A 13,098-nucleotide genomic window follows, 5' to 3' on the forward strand; every position below is an offset into this window, starting at 1 on the left:
TGAGCTGGAGGTGTCTGTATTGGTTTTTAGGAGATCTGATTCTTGTGTCCAGGATTGAAAGAATGGGCGGAGGCTGTGATTGATTGGAGGCCTAAGAGTCAGCCTGGCTTGCCTGTCAAGTATCCGTAGAGTTGGCTGTGTAGAGTGCCACAGCAGGTCTGTGACTTGCAAGCGTCTCAGGCAGTTAAAATTTACTGGGAGTACTCTGGGTTTATGGCGATGTGAATACATAATTTATAGTGAAACTTGCTGGATCTGCTTATGAATAATCTCCCTTAGTTACTACTAAGTGATGTTGCAGTTATAAAAATGCAATAGCAGAATAATGAGTCAACGCAAGGTTATTTCCAGAATATTTTGGGTCCCCTTATAAAATCGGCTGTTCAGTCAAAAACATTTTAGGTCTGTTATAATAAAATGTCAATATATTCAAAATCAAGAGGATTTTGCCTCTTGTGTGTGTATATATAATCTGTGTGGGTTTATAGAAGAAATATATGCATCTTTGGCTTAGGGGTAGTTCAAGGCCTTATCTCATTTTTCCTCAAGTCCTTGCCTTTCCCACCTTATTCTGCCTCCTGGGATGTATAGGTCACTTTACTTCCACTTTGGAGAGGAGCGCCACTCAGTGAAGAACATTGATTGGCTCTTGTCCTGTGGGCAGGGCCATTTTGCTGAGTTCGTAAGTCTGTGTGGTCCTCCTCTACCTTCTTTTACTTGCTCAGAAAGCTGCCACTGCCATTCTTTTTTTCTCTTCCTCGGGTTAAGCATTCATCTCCCACCACCTGGCAAGCCAGGATGGCCTGAAAAGGCCGCTGGATGTAGCTGTAGGGATACATTCTTTTTCTCTCTCTAATTTTTCTTTGATGCTGGCTGCTGTCTCTTTCCCCAGTGGTTAAGATCCAGAGGTTGGTTTGGGCTTAGGGTTTAGAGTTACTATAAATGGAAAACTTTGGTTTAAAGCTCCATAGGTCTGTCTCTTGTTTGTAAACAGCCTGAGATATCATTGACATATAAAAATTGTGTATATTTAAAGTGTACAACTTGATGCTTTTTAAACCCTCAACCATTTGTAATGTGTCATGATAGGAATATATAATAATTTATTAGATATTTAGATGGCTTTTCAGTTTTAACTTTTAACTCTTTCAGATTATCATTCTTCCTGTATGATGACCAAGTTGCATTGGGACTGGACGTTTGCTTTTTTGTGTTGATTGTAAGTCAAAATTTCCCCCCTTCCTCCTTAAAAAAAGGGTTTGTTTTACTATAGTTTTGAATTGTAGATTGTGTTGGAAAAATGAGAAAGAGTCCAAAAAGAAGGTACTTTTGACTTACTTGAGTTAGTTGATTGGGTAGTTAAATACATTTTGGTGACCTGAGCTGACTCTAAACTTGGAGTCAGCAAGTCTTGGCCACTTAAGTTGTGCGGGGAAGGATGGACTGTTGGTGGAATTAATCTCCACCAGAAGAGCAGCTTGAGCATTTAAGTGAAGAACACCCCCTTTACATTACTGATGAGAGACGGATGGAGTTCCCTAAAGCCAGATCTTTGTCTCTGGTGTGTTTGCTTTCTCTAGCATCCTGGGACACTAGGGCAGGACATAGTTCTTCACATGCTGCAACTTGATCTTTCTACATCATCTGCATTCCTCCTTATTTCTCAAATAACATGCCAATTAGATAAATGGCATTTTTGTTTCTGGGCCGTATTTCAGTCATAGGAAGAAATACAAATTGCAACAAAACAAAAACTGCTTAACAAGGATTTATTTAAAAGCAGATAAATTCCCTGAAGCCTCAGGGTTGGTGCAGCTGCAGTTCAGTCGTGCTTTATGTCTAATTGAGAATTGACATTTAGAATGAAGAACCTGAGCCCTGTATGATGCTGAGTCCTATATGGGGACAAATCATTTCAGGGTACTTTGTTGAAGAAAGATTATGGGCAAAAATATTTTAAGCCTTTTTTAATCAGCTGAGGTTGAAAAATAGTGGTAACTGGCTGGGCACGGTGGCTCATGCCTATAATCCCAGCACAGTGGGAGGCTGAGGCAGGCGGCTCACTTGAGGTCAGGAGTTTGAGACCAGCCTGGCCAACATGGTGAAACCTGTCTCTACAACAAATACAAAAATTAGCTGGGCATGGTGATATGCGCCTGTAATCCCAGCTACTTGGGAGGCTGAGGCAGGAGAATTGCTTGAACTCGGAAGGCGGAGGTTGTAATGAGCTGAGATTGTGCCACTGCACTCCAGCCTGGGGGACAAAGCGAGACTGTCTCAAAAAAAAAAAAAAAGAAAAGAAAAAAAGAAGAGTGATAACTTTGAAAAGTTACTTTGTTTCTCTGAGGCTAAGTTTTTTCATCTATAAATAAGAATACAGCATAGGGAATTTTGTAAGGGTGAATTTATTTATTTTATTTTATTATTTTCTTGAGACAGAGCCTTGCAGTGTCACCCAGGCTGGAGTGCAGTGGTGTGATCTCAGTTGACTGCAACCTCCGCCTCCTGGGTTCAAGCGATCCTCCTGCCTCAGCCTCTAGAGTAGCTGGGATTACAGTCATGAGCCACTATACCCAGCCATTAAGGGTGAATTTTATAGAAAATAACATCTATAAGCAATAAGCGTAATGCCTGATACAGTATAAGCACTCAATAAGTGTTAACTGTTATTGTTACCCTTTGCACCAAGCATTGTATTTGCTAGGTATTGGGGAAGTAATATTGAGTAAGACATTATTCCTGTTCACTGTCCAGTGATGCATGTGAGATGGTATGTCCTGGAGATATGAATAAAACGTAATGTAAAAAGTCATATAATGCACTTTGACAAAGGAGCCTTCCATAAGTTTTGGTGCTTTTGGAAGTGAAACTCCAGAGCTTTTCCAATGTGGCTGTGTTCGTTCTCAGACTTGGCTTCACATTAGAAATAGTCATTAAAAATAAGTCACACTTGAAAAAAAAATTAGCAGTGGGCTGCTGCCAGGACATGGTTTTTATTTTTAACTTTCCCCAGGTAATTCTAATGTGCAGCCAGGATTGAGAACTAATGCTTTAGATATTTTCTTGTGTTCTTTCTCTTTGGCATTTTTAAGGATTATGTAATATCATAGGGTGATTCTTTTCTTTTTTTATTCTATTTTTCAAAACTAACGTAATAGTATCTGTACAGAGTTTTAGACTTTACAAAATGCTTTTATGATCTCATTAAAGCCTTACAGTAATCCTTTTAGAAAAGCACTACTATCACCATTCCCGTTTTGCAGAAAAGATGACTGAGGCTCAGAGAAACACGTTAAGTAAAAAATGGTAGAAAGTTCGGGCACATTGACTGACACCTGTAATCCCAGCACTTTGAGAGGCTGAAATGGGAGGATTACTTAAAGTCAGGAGTTCAAGACCAGCCCGGCCAACATGGTGAAACCCCATCTCTACTAAAAATACAAAAATTAGCAGGACATGGTGGCGTGCACCTGTAGTCCCAGCTACTTGGAGGCTGAGGCAGGAGAATTGCTTGAATCCGGGAGGCGGAGGTTGCAGTGAGCTGAATTGCACTACTGCACTCCAGCCTGGGCAGACAGAGAGAGACTCCATCTCAACAACAACAACAACAAAAAAAAAAAAAAGGAAAAAAGTCAGAAGTAGTAGAATGAGAACTTGAACCCTGGTATTCATAATCCAGTCTTTTTCTACTGCATTTCTAGCAGAAAGTTTTTACCATTGTGTAAATACTTACTTGGAGGTCTTCTCTTGCTACTTGTATAATCTGTTGGGACAACTTTTGCTCCTTGTTCATCTGGCTGAATCCACTTATAGGATATTCCTTTCACTATTTCTCCCTTTTATCCTGGCTCTTGACCATACTTCAACCCTTAGTTTTGTGGTTTCATGAGTCAGTTATAATTTCTTGAAATGCAGTAACCATTACTCAACCCCTTTATTATAGTCTTTTCTTTTAGGTGAGGAATGCATACTTTACTAGTCGTTATTCAGCAACGCGTCCTTGCCACCAGGTCTTTATGGTACATATGAATTTGCTTAAAATCTGACACTAATCTTATAGCAGTGCAGGTATTCTTTGCTATCCAAATCTGTTTGGTTCCTGAGTTTGGATCCTGAGAACTTGGATATGATGGACACCTATACTTGAGTTATCCTATGCTTGGCCCTTGTGCCTGGAAGGATCAGGAGCTCTGTACAGGTTGAGCATCCTAAATCTGACAATCTGAGATCTGAAATGCTCCAAAATTTGAAACTTCCTGAGCACTCACATGATGCTCAAAAGAAATGCTCATTAGAGCATTTTGGATTTTGAATTTTCAAATTTGGGATACTCAGCTGGTAAGTATAATACAAATAATCAGAAATCCAAAAAAAATATGAACTCTGAAATACCTATGGTTCTGAGCATTTTAGATAAGGGATACTCAACCTGTACCAGGAATAACATGCTTTTCTCCGTGGCCAAATGTGAACAGAGTCCAAGGAATGTGTGTGGCATTTGCTCCTGTCCTCATCAGGTTGTCTTTCCATCCTGGATGGAAGCTCCCTTTCCCTGTGCCTCATTTCTCTCTCCTCTCCCACCAGGGTCCCCTGCTTGTCTTTCTGAGGAGGGAGAGTGGTTTGAAGGGTGTGGTGGAGGGCATTCCAGCCCTAGGGGAAGTACATATGAAAGCCTAGAAGCCTTAGGGTCTCTTTCAAGGGCCTGTTGCCCCAGCCAGGAAATATTAGGGGCCTCTCAGTCTTATTTGTCTCGTCTCCCCTCAGAGGAGAAGATAAAGAGGAAGAATGGATGAAGGGCACTGAAGGCCCTATTTATTCTGTGTCCTAGTATGTTATACTATTGCATGGACACTATATTACCATTTTTTCATGAGTCGTATCTGTTTTTACAGTGTTCATCTATTTGTACAAATTTTATCCCTTATGTTTTAGCTAATTATTCTTCATCAACTTAGTAGGCATCCTGAAAGTAAAATTCAAAAGATGAAACTTTTCTCAAGACAAGTGCTCATTATTTTATTTCCAGCAGCAGCCCATAAACCAGATTTCACTTTTAGATACCACCCAGCTGTTTGCATTTCATCTATTTATTTTTCTAAAAATGTAAATACTATTGTCCTCCTGAGTTCTTCTGTTTTTTTTTTTTTTTTTTGTCCGTGATCACTGGAAACAAATTTTGTGTTTCTTCTGGCATAGAATCAAAGAAAGTGGGCAATGATTGGGTTTGATGAGTCTTGCAAGCTACTCTTCTTCCCAAAAGAGGAGCCCAACTCCCGATCATTCATGTCAGACCAGTATTGCCACATCCATTTCCCATGGGTGGAAATCACCAGTGACTGACCATTGCTTTTTCTTCTCCTTCCTGGGGGTTAGGTGCAGGATGTCTTGGACCAGTCAGTATCTTTTCCCTGGAGCCTGGGATGCTTCGGCCCCTTTACTAGGGCTCTACAGGAAGAAAGACCCTCATGTCTAATTTTATGGCTCTTTTCTTTTCTGACCCATGTTTCCAACTTTTTTTTTTTTTCTTTAAGGGAAAAAAATAAAAACATTCTCTCTTTGAAGGGTAAGGAGAAATTTTGTGAAACTTGAAAACCCGGTAAGTGTTTTGCCTTTTACTTTATTATTTAGTAACTATATGCTAAGGATCATCCCAACTGAGGGGAAAATAGGAGCAGGGGTCAAACTTATTTATAGTAGGATGTATAGGATTTAAGCCAGGAGACCAAGAGACTCAGTTTAATATTTTTTCCAAACAGAAACACTATACCCAAATTCTGTAAAATAGACACAAATATGTAAGACTAATTTTAAGAAGGTGCATGTTCTATTTTTTCTTTTCTATTTTCTTTTTATTTATTTTAAATGGAGACGGGGGTCTCGATGCGTTGCCCAGGTTGGTCTTGAACTGGGCTCAAGCCTTCCTCCTGCCTTGGCCTCCCAAAGTGCTGAGATTACAGGCATAAGCCAACACACCTGGCCCACATTCTATTTTCTATAGAAATGACATACTTAAATAATTTCTCAGATTGTAGCAATGCTTCTGTTCACAGAGGACATTGATAATCAACTTTTTCAAAACTGCAAACATACAGAAAGATTAATTTAGGACATCAAATAAACTAAGGTTTAATTATGAAAAAAAATCGTAAAAGGCAAATCAAAGCAGCATCAGATGTGACCAAAAACGTAAACCAGATCACTTGCTGGGACTCTTGGGGAAGGGCTTGGGTGAAGATTTGGGATGCAGGGGTCTCATCTGCTCATTTGATGAACCAGGATTCGAAGCACAGGTTCAGTGAGTTGCCTCTGATAACTATTGGTTTGTGGCAGAGCCGGAGCTTGAGCTTAGGATTCTTGACTCCTACTGTTTTTCTTTTTTCTGTGATACATACTAAAGGATTGGCCATTAGATTCTTCTATGTTTTGTTTTGTCTGGGGAAGAGGTAAGATAAGTAGTCCCCTGGGTATCTGCAGTGGGAATAAGTTACCATTGTGAGGGGTAAAAAGAGGCAGAAAGAGGACCTTTTGTGTTTGTGTATTGAGATTTTCTTTTCCTTAAATTTCCTTTCGGGTGTGATATAGTGATTTAGGGTGGGGTTGACCCAGAATGGTTTTTGCCCTAGTTAAGAGGATTGTGGACGTTCTGTTACCTGTTTGGTCGTGCCCAACAAACATGTTGTTGAGCAGCCTTGGCACTCTGCGTTAGAACACAGCAGTTGGTGGATTAAGTGTGGATGAGTTGAAATGAGAGTGGACAGAAGCGTAAATAAATTTAATGCAGTCCTGATAATTGAACGTAGTCTCCACCCTGAAATCTGAATGGATGCTGTGTATAAAATATCTGCTTTGAAATATAATGAAGAGTTTGATTTCAGTTAATTTGTTTGGAATGTCTATGTTGAAAACTTTCTTTTTTTTTTTTTTTTCTATTTTTTCTCCATTGGGAGTCAGTTAAGAGAGAGGATTCAGAACAGAAGCTTGCTGTACTTCTGACAGTTTGGCCCAACTCTATGCCATGAGATTGTCATTATCCCTGTTACACCTAAGAGCTCTTCTTGGCAGTTGTCCTCTACTTTCTTTACAAAATAAACTCAAAAAACCAGGTTCCCTGCCTTCCTGTCTCTAGCTTATCTGCATCCAGGACTATCTTTACCTCCTTCTCTTCCATCTCTCCTGCCTACCTTCTGTTTAAGGCCAGTTCCTCTGCAGCCTCTTTTAAATCAATCTCTCGTTTTCCCCTTACCAAAGAATCACCTTTTGTTTTGTTTTTTTTTTGAGTAAGGGTCTTGCTCTGTTGCCCACGCTGGAGTGCAGTGACGCGATCTCGGCTCACTCAGTCTCTACCTCCCAGGTTCAAGCAACTGTCCTGCCTCAGTCTCCTGAGTAGCTGGGATTACAGGCGCCCACCACCACGCCTGGCTAATTTCTGTATTTTTAGTAGAGATGGGGTTTCGCTAGGTTGGCCAGGCTGATCTTGAACTCCTAACCTCAGGTCATCCACCCGCCTCAGCCTCCCAAAGTGCTGGGATTACAGGTGTGAGCCACTGCACCCAGCCTGAAGAATCATCTTTATTCAGATATCTCCTTTCTGTTAGCTCCTTCACTTAGCCTGTGGGTCCCTCTGCTCCTGAAGGTCCCCTCCAGATGGTCACAGCATCTTTCCTCCATCCTTTTATAACTGAGCTCCTTGGTGATGAAGAATGATCTCTGGCAGTCATTCAATCCCTTGCTTTGTTTCTTTTAACCCTCTCTGATAAATATTCTGCTTCATTGAGATTACATGAGCAAGCAAACTCTTAATTTGCCATTCCAGAGGATCTGTCTCAAAGCCTGTCTGACTTGCCTTTTCTGCGGTGGTTTTCATTGTTGCTTCCACCTCCGTGGAGGTTTGTCTGTCCTCACTTGTATGATGCCACTCTCTCTCTCCTGGCTGCCACCTCTTTGCTTCTTCACGGGCAACTTTTCTGTGACCTTTTCCAGTGTTCAAGATTCTGTCCCGGCTGCTTCCTCTTCTCACCAGATGTTCCCTGGGTTCTGTCTCATGTGATAGGCGTGTGCTGCTCTGATTCAAATTTCCAGCTCAGATCTCTTTCCTGAGCACCAGATTTAACCTCACTTGGGATCATGTTGATACCTCAAATGCAGCTTGTTCAAAACTGTGGTCCCCTAATCTCTTCCTCTGTTCCTGGTTTCATTATCTACCTAAGTCAGAAATGGGAGACCTTGGTGTCATCTCCTTTCCTCTTTCGATCTGTCAGTATAGTGACACCTACATGTTTGTCTTCCATCCCGAGTCAACCAAGGTTTCATTAGTGCTAATGATGTTTTTTATCAATTCTTTTTTTTTTTTTTTTTGAGATGGAGTTTCGCTCTTGTTGCACAACCTGGAGTGCAATGGCGTGATCTCGGCTCACTGCAACCTCCTCCTCCTGGGTTCAAGTGATTCTTCTGCCTCAGCCTCCTGAGTAGCTGGGATTACAGACATGCACCACCACTCCCGGCTAATTTTGTATTTTTAGTAGAGATGGGATTTCTCCATGTTGGTCAGGCTGGTCTTGAACTCCCGACCTCAGGTGATCCGCCCACCTCAGCCTCCCAAAGTGCTGGGATTACAGGTGTGAGCCACCACACCCGGCTATTCATTTTTTTAAAATTAGGAAATCTTCTCTTCTGTAGCTCACATTCTTCCATTATATATACTAATGCCTTTGGTTTTGATTCTTCTAAATTAGGGGAACATAAGGCCACAAGCCAAACCATTTCAAGATGGAATAAGATTTTTTTTAAAATTATTATTCTTTTTATTGAGATGGAGTCTCACTCTTCTCGCCCAAGCTGGAGTGCAATGGCGCGTTCTCAGCTCACTGCAACCTCTGCCTCCCTCGTTCAAGCATTTCTCCTGCCTCAGCCTCCCAAGTAGCTGAGATTACAGGCATGTGCCACCACGCCCAACTAATTTTGTGTTAGTATAGACTGAGTTTCACCATGTTGGTCAGGCTGGTTTTGAACTCTTGACCTCAGGTGATCCACCTGTCTCAGCCTCCCAAAGTGCTGGGATTGCAGGCGTGAGCCACCATGCCCAGGCCGTTTATATATATATATAGATAGATAGATAGATAGATAGATATAAAATGCTAAAGGGAGATAGACGTGAAGACTGAGAAAAAAAACACTTGGATTTGGTGATTTAGTGGGGAGGTTTTGTACCGTGGTGAAGACTTCCCATCATGCCTGTTCCTCCTTGTGTACCTGTTTCTGAGATGGCATCCAGTGGTCCCTTCCAGGTATTTGAAACTTTGTTGTTATCAGGATCCTTCTCCCTTGCTCATTTTATTCAGTAAGTTGTGTCAGTGACACCTCCATATTCTCTGTGATATCCCTTTGTTTTTTTCCTCCTGAATCTGAATCTCAAATGAATGAATATTTTCTTGTTGATTCACATCAAACTGATCATCAGATTGTGATGCAAATTGCAAATCTGATCCTTCTTTTCACCTCTGTTATCGTTGTCTTAATTGGAATATAGTAGACAGTTTTTAGTTCTCTGGCCTCCCTTATCATTCTTCAACATTTCACACTGTTGATCACCCTTTTCTTCATGAAACTCTCTTCATGTGACTCTTGGACACCATTCTCCTGATTTTCTCACTACATCTTTGATGGTTTTTTTCTTGGGCTTCTTTGAGCCCCCCACCTAAATATAGGTTACCTCTGCATTCTGTCGTCTGGCTCGATCTCTCATAGATGATGTCTGGGCACTCTCAGCCTTAGTTGAGGTTTCTACCACCACCCATCTGTTGAATTCCAAATTTTCATCCTTAGCACAGACTCCTGCAGTGAGCCCACAGATCCGTATTTTTCAGTTGTTTATCAGATAACTTCCATTCAGAGCTTCCGTAGAACTTTAGCTACAATGGATTTGAAAGGGGGGACTCATTCTGGGAACTCTTTCCTGGACTTCCTCCTTTTTTATTTTCTGTCTTGATGCAGGATACTACCAGTTGCTCATCTAGGTAAGACACCTGAATGACATTAATGCCTCCTTCCTCCCTCTCCACGTTCATTAGGTCACAAATCCTATTGATTCTACCACTCAAGTTCCTAAATCTCTCCCAAATCTGCCTTCCCATTCTGTCCTCACTGCTTTAGCTTAGACTGTCGTTATTTCTTGCCTCTTTAGTTTGTTTCCTAACTGCTCTCCCATTGTGCAGTTACCTCCCCTGCTTTCTCTCTTTTTTATTTTTATTTATTTATTTTTTCGAGACGGAGTCTCACTGTCGTCCAGGCTGGAGTGCAGTGGCACGATCTTGGCTCACTGCAAGCTCCGCCTCCTGTGTTCATGCCATTCTCCTGCCTCAGCCTCCCAAGTCACTAGGACTACAGGTGCCCACCACCATGCCTGGCTAATTTTTTGTATTTTTAGTAGAGACAGCGTTTCACCACGTTAGCCAGGATGGTCTTGATCTCCTGACCTCGTGATCCACCCACCTTGGCCTCCCAAAGTGCTGGGATTACAGGTGTGAGCCACTGCACCTGGCCCCCTGATTTCTCTTTACTCCCATACATAATACGGCTAAAATTTGAGTGCTGGTTATATCTCATTTACAAGTGAAATGTTTGGCATGCATTCTCAAAATCTATTCATCACACTGAGTCATTATTATCCATTTTACTTTGGAGGAGAGTAGACCCAGGCCTCACAAATAGGAAGTGGGGCAACAGGGATCTGAACTCAGGCCGTATGCTCCAGAGCCCATGATCTTAATTTACCAGTTCATTTACGGCTCCCTGTGCCGTGTTTGAGTGGCATTTAAAATCTTTCCTGAGCTGGCGTCTGACTTTACTGTTTCATCTCCTCCTACTCTGCCTAATCTGTTTACTGTTTGATCTTCTCCCATTCTGTCTAATAGACCTGGAATTTCAGGCCTATTTCTACCTTGTTTGTCTTCCTTGAAGGTGTCATATTGTACCTTTGTGTGTTTGTGCATGTTGCTTCCTCAGTCTTGAATCCCTGCCTCTTTATCTTCAAGGCCCAACTCAAATGACATCTCCTGGAAGGGTTTCTTGTCTATTAGTTAACACCACCGTCCTCCTACTTCTTAATTAGCCTCTATTCTTTTCCTGTGATACGCATATACACAACTGCCATATTTATATTTATAGAAAGTTTGTAAATATATATATTTGTATTTAAATAAACTTTTGGGATAGTTTTAGATTTACAGAAAAGTGGCAAAGGTGGCATAGAGTTTCCACAAAGCCCATACTCAGTTTCTCTTCTGTTAATATCCTATGTCACTGTAGTGCATTTGTTATAACTAAGAAGCTAACATTGGTACATTACTGTTGATTAAATTTGATACTTTATTCAGGTTTCCTCAGTTATTCTCTTGTGCCTTTTTTCTGTTTCAGGCTCCCATGGGATAACACATTACATTTAGTCGTCACATCTTAGTCTCTTCTGGTCTGTGATTGTGTCTCAGACTTTCCTTATCCTTGATGACCTTGATAGTTTTGAGAAGCACCAGTCACATTTTTTTTTTTTTTTTTTTTTTGCAGAATGTCCCTCAGTTTGGGTTTTGTCTGATGTTTTCCTTATGATTAGACTGAGGCCATGGGTTTTTGGGAGGAAGGCCAGAGGTAAACGGTTATTTTCATCACATATCAAGTGCACATGCTAGCAACGTGACTTACCACTGATGATGTCCACCTTGCCCAGCTCTCTGAAGCGGTGTTAGTTACTGTGTTAGTAACTATAAGTTACTTTCTACTCCTCTTTCCATTCTCCTGTCTTTGGAAGTAAGTCACTATCACAAGCCACACTGAAGGTGTAGGAGTGGTAAGCTCTACCTCCTGGAGGGGGGATTATTGATATAAATTATTTGGAATTCCTCTGTAAGGAAGATTTGTCTCTTCTCCATCATTTATTCATTCAGTCATTTAATTATATCAATTTATACTTTTTTATACTTTGGGTTATAACCCAATATTGTTTATTCTGTTGATCAGATTGTTCCAGCTTTGGCTGTTGGGAGTTCTTTTAGATTGGTTCCTGTGTCCCTTTGACATGTCCCCTGTCCCAATGTCCTCGAATCAGCCATTTCTCCAAGGAGCCCTAGTTTTATATTGGAAAATGGTGTTAGAAACTAATATATGGGCACTGGATGTGCACGTTGTTACTGGGGTGTCACTACTTCTTTGCCTTTCAGTGTACAGATACATGGATATTAACCCAAGTTTATATAAATATCTGTAATTATTTATCTGTTCATCTCTATATTAAGCTAAATAGGAGTTTATACCGACTTCAGCTGATTCATTGCCTTCCCTCCTTGCTTATCTGTAACTTCCCTCTCTGACTATGAGAAACTTGGCATCCGTCACCACCATCCCATTAGCTATACTGTAAGTGTGGACTTTCTCCCTTTCCCCCTCACTAGGCTCTTAGTATCTTAGACACTTATTAAATCTTTGTTGATGAGTGATGAATCTTGAAGCTGTTATGTATCTTACATAATAAAAGTTTAGCATTTTAGCAAAAGCAATGTAAATCAATCTTGTAAAGTTTGAAACAAAACTTTTAACTGCTTTGTTATGTAACGTGTTCATTGTAGAAAATACGAAAAGTGAGAAGGAAAAAAAGCACCTGTTATTCTATCACCCAGAGATAATACTTAATATGTAGGTATGTGTTATTTTAGAACTTTTTCTTTGTATGAATATGTCTACACCCCCCACAAACGATTTTTACAAGAATACATTCACATTTCACACTATTTATTTATAACCTTTTTTCACTTAATATAGTATTTCTTAAGGATGTCATGTAGTTGTATCATAATTTGTCTTTACTGTTTCATCTCCTCCTACTCTTAACCAATTCTCTTTTTTAAGATGTCCAAGTTATTACCAATTATTTGCTTTTATAAACCCTGATTAATATTTTCTTAGAAGTCTTGACAGGCTGTTCTGATGATTTCTTTAGATATACTCCTAAAAGTAGGATTGCTGGATTAAGTGTATTAAGGGTTCTGGCACATGTTTCTAGGGGTGAGGTTTTTACACTGGCATCTGTTTTTACTTTGCACTCCTTCTGGG

The 13,098-nt window shown here is 40.6% G+C and overlaps 1 protein-coding gene across 8 annotated transcripts in view; it reads left to right on the plus strand.

Moving 5' to 3' along the window:
• The window catches only part of USP31 (ubiquitin specific peptidase 31), an 87,566-nt gene that overhangs the window by 29,441 nt on the left and 45,027 nt on the right, over window positions 1–13,098 (plus strand). For 2 of the 8 annotated variants that reach the window (XM_055298006.2, XM_063612062.1), the window contains exon 2: window positions 1,153–1,219. The exons of 5 other annotated variants lie outside the window; for them this stretch is intronic. Coding sequence is in view for 1 of the 3 variants with exons in the window: in XM_063612062.1 (XP_063468132.1) it covers window positions 1,153–1,219 (67 nt within the window). In the remaining 2 variants the exon portion in view is untranslated. Of the gene's footprint in view, window positions 1–1,152; window positions 1,220–10,983; window positions 12,686–13,098 lie in introns of those variants that run through there. One more of the 8 variants, XM_055298005.2, reaches the window with a different exon arrangement.

This window comes from Symphalangus syndactylus, chromosome 11 (genome assembly GCF_028878055.3).
Source record: "Symphalangus syndactylus isolate Jambi chromosome 11, NHGRI_mSymSyn1-v2.1_pri, whole genome shotgun sequence".
NCBI classification, from domain to species: Eukaryota; Metazoa; Chordata; class Mammalia; order Primates; family Hylobatidae; genus Symphalangus; species Symphalangus syndactylus.